At 38.5% G+C, this 11281-nt stretch overlaps 1 protein-coding gene across 1 annotated transcript in view; it reads right to left on the bottom strand.

Moving 5' to 3' along the window:
- LOC106515885 (striatin) overlaps window positions 1-10674 on the bottom strand; it is a gene marked incomplete at its 3' end in the record, with an annotated part of 17268 nt that extends 6594 nt beyond the window's left edge. Inside the window, 1 exon segment of the mRNA XM_014005935.1 lies at window positions 10310-10674. Within this exon segment, the coding sequence (XP_013861389.1) occupies window positions 10310-10522 (213 nt within the window).
- Between the last annotated feature and the right edge of the window lie 607 nt (window positions 10675-11281).

The following is an 11281-nucleotide window of genomic DNA, read 5'->3' as shown; positions in this document are numbered from 1 at the left end:
TTGGACCATTCTGTGCAGATGTGAAAATAACAGTCTGAGCTAAATAGGGTCCAAACTAGGGCTGGGCAATACGGCCCCCCAAAATATCAGATTTTCTTTCGTCACAAATTTGTTTTTTGATCTTTATTGATTTTGCGTCCCACTTACTAACTTTTAATGAAATTATGCACATGACCTGTAGGTTTCTTAAGGTTTTTTCTAATGACATAAATAAGTGAATGATCTGAGATTGAAGTATTTATAACTCCAGATATGCCATATAGGATGATCAGYTTAAAAAACACCAGGGACGTCCCGATCCAGATTTTTTTGGCTCCCAATACAATCAGATTTTTTCAATGATTAGTCTTTCCAATACCAATCCGATAGCTTTATTTCMTTACAAGTGACAAGGTTGGTAGTATTAAAGCGAGCCGTGCTGTTCCCACCACCAGAAACATCAAGTTTGCAGATTTTGCAAGATGCAGTTTCAGCATCATTGTTTTCCATTGAAAAGTGTTCCCAGACTGTGGACATGGTTGCATACTTCTGTGCGTCTTGACTTTCTTAACAGCAGTTGTAAAGCATGATGATGCTGAAAACTGGATCGGCCCGATCACATGACTAAATCCGATTTTACCCGATTTTCAAAAAAATGGCCATATCTGCCACCGATACTGATACTGAGTATCTGATCGGGAGATCCCTAAAAAACACACAAGAAGGTTTGAGAGGCTGGTTAAAGCTATGTTCTGGGGTGCAAACTCTAAACCTGTTCAGGAACCATGACCACATTTTGTCCCTAAAACTGCATCACTTATTTATTGACAAACTCCAGAAGAAGGATGACTAGATTCAGTTTTCTGACCTTTAGAGGGCGCTACGTCTCGTGTGTGTTGTTGTGAGCCGTCCAACCGAACAGTGAAGCCTCTCTTTCGGGGTAATTAAGAGTAATTTGTGTGTATTTCATAAAAACATAAGCATTGCAGACTTGGGGCAGAGTGGAGTCGAGTGTCTCACCACACCTCCTGAAATATGCTGCAAAGAATTCAACCCCAAAACCCAGACGACAGAGAAGACCACTCTTAGCGTAATACTATGACAGAGTAAGAGCTAATAAAAAAAGTCAATTTTAACCCATAGACASAGTTCCAGGCTCCGATTTTAAAGGTTGTCTCGATAAATCACGTCAAACAGACGAAACGGCATCTGCACCGATTGAGATAGTGGGCCACCATTCACTTCCTGGTCCGCCAGGAGCCCCTTGGCGTTCTGCCGAGCCCGAGATAAAGAAGAGTGCAGCTCTGTGAATCCCTGGCTCTCCATCACTCCTCTATCAAACATTAACCTTGGGGAAGAATCCAATGAGTCAACGCTGCCCATAAAGAGGGACACAGGAAGCATTTAATTCCCTGCCTCACACTGACTGCATTTACTGCGCCGCCGGATAAAAGAGCTCCTTAGTCTGTGTGACGGAGGGAGGGACATGCAGAACGAGCCGGGCTTTTCACTGACAGGAGAAAGAGGCAGAAGAGATGAGAAACTAAATCAAAAGGCATTTCTAGACTGATAAAAAGWAGGCTTTGTTTTAGTTTTTGTCTGATTTTAAAGGTATGTTCACAATGCAGACAAACGTGGCCCAAATCCAWGTTTTTGTTTTTTTGATTTCACAGTCTGAACACAACAAATCTGACCGCAGCTATACATGTACCCGTATCGAACCGTTCAATACAGTGCTTTAGGTTCAATACACACTTGTATGGAACAATACAGATTTTTAAAATATATTTTATCAACCTGTCTTCTGAAGATGCTCTGTGTTGGAGAATCAGTGGATCTGTGTTCGACTACTCCATCTAGGCGGCATTTTCAAGTGCAGCAGATCCACTGAGAAACTTGCTGTTTCAGCAAGATTTAATTTTAAAACTGTACTTTTGAGGTTAAACAAATGTTCATAATTAATTTAAATAAATTACAAGTTTCAAAGGGCATGGAAATTTCTCCTTTTTGTATCGAAACAATATCGAACCGTGAGACTAAAATATTGAAAACTGATTGGAGTGCAATAGTTGTTAATTATGTATTTGAAGTCTTGAAGTTGCATTTTTCATGCTAATGCAATATTTAGCTAGTAGGACAGTCTCACGGCAGCAAAAGCGGACACCAGCCACAAATGACGTTGCCACAAATGCTAAAAGTCACACAAAGTATGATGTAAAGATTAGAAAATGAAAAAAAGACATATCACACCTGATATTGTCATTGCAATATTTACAAATATTATCACCACTGCAAGACTATCTAATATTGTGCAGCCCTACTGCTAACCATTCAATCTGAGTGAGTACTCCCTCACTGTGACTGAAAACTAAAAGTTTTTTGATTTTATTTTCAAGCTACAGTGAAGTTACAGTCTGGTGTTTTGAAACCAGACGTGTTTCCCTCCAGACTTTTCTCTGCGTCAGCCCCAAAGACACAAAGACTCCATTAAATCCCGGTGAAAAACGTCTCTGAGCTCACTTGGTTTGGAGAAGAAACACCTAAACAAGCACTGAGCTCGCACRCAAACAAAACTCCAGTTGCATGCACACACATTCACAAACGACCGCAGCCTGAAATCCCACATTTACAACGCAAACGAGCTTCTCTCAGTAAACGCCGGGTTGTGTTCACAGTTACAGCAAACCAGTGAGCAACACGACGGTCGACCTGATAACAGCCAAGTGCATTCCACACATGCCTTTACAGCAGCAGCTACAGGAACGCACAAAAAATATACAATAAAACAAGGCGAGGCAAAAAAGGTGGTGAGGAGGAAAGCAGCTGAGTGGCTACAGCTGTGTTTTTGTTTTGATAAATTAAAAAACAAACATGTGAACATTTCCTGCCATGTTAAATAACAGCAGACGGGCTATGAAAATTAAATAAAAGTTTTAAAAAGGCACTTACATTTTATAATACCAATCCTAAATCGATAATTAAAAAGGAATATTTTCGCAAAGTTTGCTCATTTGGCATGAACAAAAAGCACATTTCATGATCGTGTTTCGTTGAGAAATGCTCACCACCGTATCTGTAAAACTTAGACATCATCGCCGTCATCGATGGGCAATAAATACATTTTAGAGGACACTTTGATCCTGACAACTCCGACGACCTCGGAGTTACTGTAAAAACCGGAGGAGGAAGGCGACTTTGCRGCGCCCACGACGAAAGGCTCGAAGTGTGAAGGAGAGGAGGATTAACACACCGACAGAAACAGGAACATCGCTACGAGACTGGAGAGGGATGATGCTTCCGATACTGAACACGAAGAAAACAAGCCGTAGGATAGCTGAGGCTAAAACGAGTATTTCCACAGGAGTATTTTTAGTCAGGAAGCTTGTCCTTTTTTTTTATTAGTGCACACAGAAGAGTGCAAAAATAACTGCAGCATGGGGGTGGATGTAGAATCAACCGAGAAATGACGGTGACTCCCATTTCCAGATTTCTGCCACAGTGTGTGCATTGAGTGTTTGGTTTAGTCTCTGTTGCACTGCTGAGATAATTACGCTCCAGCCTTTGCAAAACAGAAAATTTACATCAAAGAAGTAGTCCTGCAGAACAAAACACACACACACACACACACAAAAAAAAAACCCTGCTCCTACAGCGAAGAGGAGCAGCAGCACCTTAAACCGAGTGACCTTCAACCTTTTGTCGGTGTCAGATTATGGCTCCGGACAGATACTTCTAGCAAGGAGATACCCCTACGGAGCAGGGGTTTCCCCCATCGCTGGAGAGCTGCTGAGGCACATCAGAGCTCTGGGCCGACGCAGGACGTAAACTGATCCGAGCTCAGTCAAAAAGCCTGGAACGATCTGAACTGATAGAATTTTATGAGTTTATAAAATGAGTCGAAATGGGAAACAGGCTGCGGAGACGATTTGTCAAGAAATGCTGCAGAAAGAGGACAAGTCGGCGTAGTTCTCCTCGTGAGGAGTGGTTTCCTGAACAATCCATCGGGCTGGTTGGACGACATTTTAACAACACTTTTAACAATCGCAGACACGACCTCATTTAAAAAGGGAATCGATGTCAAAGCAACGAGTTATTGGAAGAAAATACTTGCGGTTTTAAAAAGAGCAAGTTAACGTTTCGGTTTTGAGTCTGGAAAACGGCACACGGATACGACTAAGTTTAGTTTAATAGTTTATTCATTTAGATTAAAAACAAAAAATTTCAGTACAACAAAAAAAAAAAAACAAATCTCATAAAATGAAAGGAAGCAGAAGAAGACAAAAAATCTTATAACATCTGCCCCTATTTAACAAAAAAGAATAATAAAAATATATACACATTTATACGTGTACACATACAAACATTCATATATACACATACAAATACACATGCACATATATAATTCTACACCCTCATCAGCATAACAAAAAAAATTTGATTAACCCTTCAAACATCAGCTTCATATTTTTTCCATAATTTAACTTTTATCATTTTACCAAATAAATTAATGGAGTCAGCATTTTTATAATCACTGTCCAAGTTATTCCACAATCTTATTCCTTGAGCTGAGGTACATCTATCCTTCAAGTTTATTCGAATTTTAGAATTTTATAAACATTTCAAATCCTTTGAAATTATAACAACTTTCCCTCTTAACAAAATTAGATTGAATATTCAAAGGCAATACATTTTTATGAGCCCTATACATAATCAACAAAATCTTATAATCAATCAACTCATTAAATTTTAGTAATTTCAATTGTTGAAACAATACATTAGATGGGTGACTATAATGTTCTCTGGTAACAATTCCTATAGCTCTTTTTTGCAAAAAAAAAAAAAAAACATTTTGTAAATGTTTTACATGCCTTACCCCAAATTTCAACACAATAAATCAAATGCGGAAAAATTATTGCGTTATATAATATAAACAGTGCTTTATCGTTAAATAACTCCTTTACCTTATGTAGTACTGCAACAGATTTTGCTATTTTTGTTCTTAAGTAATTTATTTCAGGTTTCCAACAATAACACCCAAAAACTTTACTTCACTAACTTTACAGATCTCCACACCATCAACTTTAAATGAAAGTTAACACTTAGTTCAGATTTTTATCTAAAATCCGATATTTTAGCGTGCTTGTTCACGTTGTAATTTAAAAGTGACCTCTGTCAGAATCCGGTGTGAACGGTCTACGACCCACAGAAGATGTTGTTGTGTACTCTTGAGGCAACGGCTGACATGTTTGTTTGGTTCAATGCTTATATTTTATTTGTTTAGTTGGACTTCTGGAGMTTAAAGCAGAAACGAACTCAAATATAGATCCTGTCACGCTCGTATCAAAACGATCCAACATTCGAATCACAAGTTGGTGCAGATCAGATCCCGGTCCTGGAGGTTCCAGACATCCTGCAGGTGTTAGTTGTTTCTCTGCTCCAACGCACCTGCAGCCTGGTAATCGCTCATTCATTCAAATCAGGTGAGCTGGAGCAGAGGAACAAGTAAAACACGCAGGACCAGATTTGCCCACCCCTGGTGTAGACTCTCCAGGATGTGACAGGTTTTGGACAAACCCTCAATGTAAAAATAAAAGTGAATAAGCAACGATAGAGAAAATGTGGGGGTTGAACCCATAAAGCCTCTCCATCTGCACAGCGTTATGACACACCCAGAAATCAGAGACGAGAGCGCCTCAGACAGCTCGAACTGATGACGGCATTCTAACTAATATTTGTTTAATTCATCAGAGAGTCTGGCTTTAACAGCTGATAGTTGTGAAACAACTGAAAGAACCAGATAAGTCCCACATCAATACGTAAACGATCCGTTTAAAGAATCTGACCTGTAGTCAGGAACGGATCTAGAAAAGTATCCAGAGAGTGGCACTCTGAAACAGAACGATACGTGTTGAAGAAGCAACGTTGTCACAATTAGTTGTGTGAAGCGTGACGAGACCGATCAGACTGATGTGATTTAGTGCCACATATTAAATGACCTGAGTTAGATTAAAAAAACCTGATTTGTCACGTTCAGACTGTCATAAAATATGAAACGTTGGTCATAGATGGGCAAAAAAATAATTAAAAAAGGACTTGATCCACTTTTGTCTGCTGAGAGAATGCTATAGCAAGAATGAAATTAAAAACTACTACTTTGATATCTTCAGTTTTGACCAAGCGCCCCACTGGTACTTTTTATTATTCATCCAAATCTATTTCCAATCATTTAGGAAGCTTTTGATCTTTCCATCGTTGTTCCACTTAAAGATAATTCACCCAACCTCCTCTGAGTAAAAGTACTGTTTATGTAAGCGTTCTTCAAGGACAGAACAAGGTTACATCCTATAAAAGTCAGAAATGGAGGATTTATTTTTCCCGCCACATTCCTCTGCACAACTGGACCTGGAGGATATGAAACAATCAGGGGGATAGCAGGATGCATATCGCTCGCCACATTTCATGCTAAAAAAAAAAATCATCTTATTGTTGTCCATTGTGTTGAGCTCAAAGTATGTGTTGAGGACAAATCTCAGCAACAACCACATCAAATTATAGCTCAAAATCAATAAAAGTGGCCAAGTTTCAGCCATATTTGTAATGTCAGTTGGCTGTGGCGGCCATCTTGAAAGCAAAAGGTAATCAGTTGTGGACGTACATTTAATGATGGCTTTCTGGAAGCTGATTTAAGATCAGTTTATCAATTCATTTTATATTCTTCTGACAGGTGAAAACATTATGGACTGATGACAACACACAACTCACATTCTATAATAGAATTGTCAACTGAGTCTGAATCTCTGCAATTAGAAATCAAGCTTACAAATCACCTTTCAGTAACGGTTGTTGTTGCATATAAACCTCCAAGTGTTAATTCAACTAAATATTTAGCGCAGCACACTGACATTATAAAAGGCATAAAATCAAAAGAGTTTGTGATTCTTGGTGATATCAATATGAATTGGGCTGATAAAACTTCCAAAGGCCTGAAAGCAATGTCTATAAACTTAGGGCTTCAACAGTTAATTAAAGTACCAACAAGATTTGGCAAGACATGCAATTCCATTTTGGATCTTATTTTCACAAATCGATACTCCATATATGACATATCTAGAGTTATAAATACTTAAATCTAGGATCATTCACTTATTTATGTCATTAGAAAAAACCTTAACAAACCTACAGGTCGTGCATAATTTCATTAAAAGGATTCCAATATCAAAGTTACCCATGTTTCATGCTGAGATTGAGAATACTAACTGGAATGAGGGTATTTCTCTGTCAAATACAAATCGCGTTTTGTCAAATTTTTATGATAARTTGGAGACAATACAGGAAAAATATATTTCAACTTGTAAAGTTCCAGTCCGGAAAAATAAAATTCCATGGATGAATGCCTCTATAATACATCTCCTAAAGTTGAAAGCTTCTTCAATGAAAACTTATAGAATATCAAAAACTTCTGAAAATCGGTCTCGTTTAAACAGTTACCGAAATAAATGTGTTTATGAATTACGCAAAGCCAAACAACAATATTTTAAAAATCAAATTATTTCAGCCAGTAAGAATCCAAAAATATTATGGGAAACGATTAAGTCAGTGACAGGTGAAAGTAACAATAAAACATTTAATAACAATTCACAAATCTCAGTAAATGGACTTCTTGTTTCTGATCATGAAAATATTGCTAACTTATTTAATGAAKATTTTATTTCTTCAGTAAGGACATCATTACCGGGACAAGCTAATAGTTTAAAGTTATTTAAATATCCTGACACTTCAAAGCAATTTTCATTTTCTGAAATTTCACAGAGGGATGTTTTGAATACACTCCAATCTCTAAATGGCTCACATGCATTTGACAAATACAAGATAAATTTGGATTTCTTGAAAATGCATGCCAACACTTTTTTACCATTGTTTCATCATTTGCTTAATTTATGTATTGTGCAGTCTATTTTCCCTGATGCCTGGAAGTTTGCTCAGATTACTCCCATTTTTAAATCTGGTGATCCAACAGAAGTTTCAAACTATCGGCCAATTTCTGTTCTCTGTGCATTGCTGCCCAAATCAAATTCTGGAAGTGGCCATTCAACTAGATCTGTTACAAAAGGACAACTGATATTACCAACTTTTAAAAACTGTTACGGCCAGAGGTCTTTCTTCTATGTTTATACTAAAGCATGGAATGACATTCCTCAAAACATATAGTCCATTTCAAAACTACAGCCCTTTAAGAAGAATCTTGTCTGCCATCTGCTGGACACTTTTTGTTGTGCTCATATTTAGACRTCCTRTTTTGCAAATGCTGCCTTYYTGAAATTTGGTATGCTTGTTTGTCTTTGTGTCTATGGTGTATAATGATGTGATTGTGATGCTGTAATTCTGAGAGTTTTATGTGCTGCAGAACAGGAACCTGCTGTAAAACAGCAATTATGCTGAGTCAGGCTTGCTTTTTAATAATATTTTCCTGTTAAATAGATAAATCAAATCAACAACAAAAGGCATTAATCATCCCTTCAAAGATGTCAAATCGTGCGAGAGCGATCGCCGCACAACCAGGTCCAAAGCAAGTTCAGCACAAACAGTCAAACTGAGCGCGCCCCATTTTACCGCCACAAACAAACCGCCCAGAGAACCACGAAAGCACACGCCCCCCCCGAGCCGCGCTGCAGCCTCTGCAGCTCGTCGGCCGATAAGCTCATTTCATGACAGCAGACAGGAAGTGATACGACAGGCAGACTGAAAGAGCTGCAGAGTCAAACGTCTGTGGCACGTCACTAACGGACAGGCGGTGTTGTGACTCCGTATGATGCTCTCATCAGCTGAGGTCGGTCTGTCCTGAAAATAAAAACCGAGATTCGTCATGCAAATGCAATTCCAGCAGCCTTTGTGACTAAATGGGAAAAATGAAACCAAAAGCTGAAAATGAAAGCAGCAAAAAAAGTGCCTGGAATGTTTTTTAGTAAATGAATGAACATTTTAGAGTACTGCTAAAGTGTTATAATATTTCTGCCTGTGTTTGCTAGCAAAATATCTCATGAAACACTGGATGTATTATAATGAAACTCAGAAAGTGATCTCTGCATGCAGATCATTAACATTTGGAGCAACACAAAAAATAACTATTTTGCAACATATAAGCTCAAATTTGTCGCGGTCGGAGCTAAAATACATCCCCAACACATACTAGTACTACACCTTGTGCAATGTTTTAAATGAAATTCTTGGCACCGACTATTGGCGTCAACTCAGTCTGTCTGTTAGCAAAACATAACATGATCCATCAGTGAAACTCTCAAAAAGTTAATATTTAGATGTACATTTGGAACCTAATTTGTGATGTCTGCCACAGCAAACACAAAAATGGCTATAGCTCTGCCRATTTTACACCTATCAAGCTAAAATTTGGTGTAATAACAAAGTCAACACTGAAATCTCACAATATGACATCCATCCCTCCCTATCATGAAATGCTCTTCCTTCAAGGAATGACTAGGCCTTTTATTTAATAAAACAATACTGCTGTAAACTATAAAAACACGGGTTAGCTGGACTTGAAACCATATAATGGTTTTATTTTAAACTGGAATCTGTTACACATTAACTTCAACCTTAATAATAAAAAACAACATTATCCCTGAGTTCAGGTTTACCTTCACTGACAAACAGGAAACGGAGCTTGTTCAGTCACTTTTCTTAAAACATGGGTCGGGTATGTGCTGTCAAAACAGTACGTAATCCAATACTGCACAAAGACAACAGAAGAATGTTGTGACAAAAAGACAGACTCGACAGTATTTGAGATCTTGTTCTCAGGAGAGGCAGTGACATGGCAGCTATAGCCTAAAAAACAATACAGACTCTTGACTCTRTATGTGCTGAAACAGACAGCTTCCTACAAATCAAACCCTGACAGCTCCCAACAGATCAAACCCCGAAAAAAAAAAAATCACAATTTCCCTTTACAAGCTTGTGTTGTGTACACAGTATAAACCAGATGCTAATATTGCTACATAGCGTTTTTGGCGCTACGCTACATTGCTGCTACCTGTAACTACTACTATTTGTTTTTTAAATTAGATGAAACGTTTATTTAAGGCTCCAGTAGAGTCTAAGTTACAAAAAACAAAAAGCTTTAGCGGTTAAAGAGGTCGCGAACAGCCGTCGTGCAGCTGGGTTGAGAGGGGCGCTGTTGTAGCTCCTTTAGCTAACGAAGCTAATGCTAACAACCAGACCAATCAAACAGAAACTCTTCGAGGTTTAAAAGAGCAAAACATCCAAATAAATGCGATAGTGCTGCGTACACGAAAGATATAGATWTTTCTTTTACCTGCAATTCGGCTCGCTCCACTTCCCATTGCGCCCTTTCCACTTCGAAACGGGCCCATTCGTGCTGCAGGAAGTGCAAGATCCCCGGGATGCTGTACTGCGCTCGAGCCGCCTCCCCAGCGTCGCCATCGGGCAGCGGCCCCTTCCCACCRCCGGCTAACACCGAGTTATTATTGTTGTTAAAGAACACGCCGGGCCCTGCCTGTTCGTCCATGGCCGGGCTCGGTGGAAACGCGCTCTCCGTCACCTTGCTTACTTGCTACCAACAAAGTGTAAAAAAAATATAATAATTAAAAAATAAACTACAGACGGTACTCCATCTCCACTGCTCGAGGAATGAACTCACTTCTGACAGCTAGCTGTCATCGCATGACGTCAACATCACAAACCACGCCCATGTTTTTTTTTTCTTTTTGTAGGAGGCGTTTGATTTACTCACCGGACCGCCCCGGAAGAAGAAAACGCACACAAAAAATGGTTGTACCTGTCAATTTTAAGGATATTTACCTGCACTAAGCGTTTGCACAGTCTTTGTTTAAAATTGTGCCAATAACTATTTCGTATTAAATTCTGTCTGTCTGTTGGCAAAATATCCCATGAACCCATTGGGTGGGTTTTAATGAGATTTTCAGGAAACAGTAAYTGGACATACCTCTACAACTRATTAACTTTTGAAGCCAATTCTATTCAATATGTCAGACACAGCCAACCAATTTTACAAAACACAAAGAGGCTAAAATCTAGCTAATTCTAAGGATATTGTGCTAAAATTTGGTGTATTCGTAAATTATTTCCAAACGCATAGTCCAAGTGTGCTGGAGTTGCCACTGTTTCTGTTAGCAAAATATCACTATCTACATTAAATAAATCCCATTGAAAGAAATCATTTACAAAACACATTTCTTTTAAGTACAAATCAGCAGTTGGTAAATATGTAAAAATAAAATCAAAATGTACAAAATAAATCTTAGTC

The sequence above is a fragment of the Austrofundulus limnaeus genome, unplaced genomic scaffold (assembly GCF_001266775.1).
Source record: "Austrofundulus limnaeus strain Quisiro unplaced genomic scaffold, Austrofundulus_limnaeus-1.0 Scaffold33, whole genome shotgun sequence".
Classification (NCBI taxonomy): Eukaryota; Metazoa; Chordata; class Actinopteri; order Cyprinodontiformes; family Rivulidae; genus Austrofundulus; species Austrofundulus limnaeus.
Note: the sequence above shows the minus strand (reverse complement) of the source record. Positions and strands in the feature narration are given on the sequence as shown.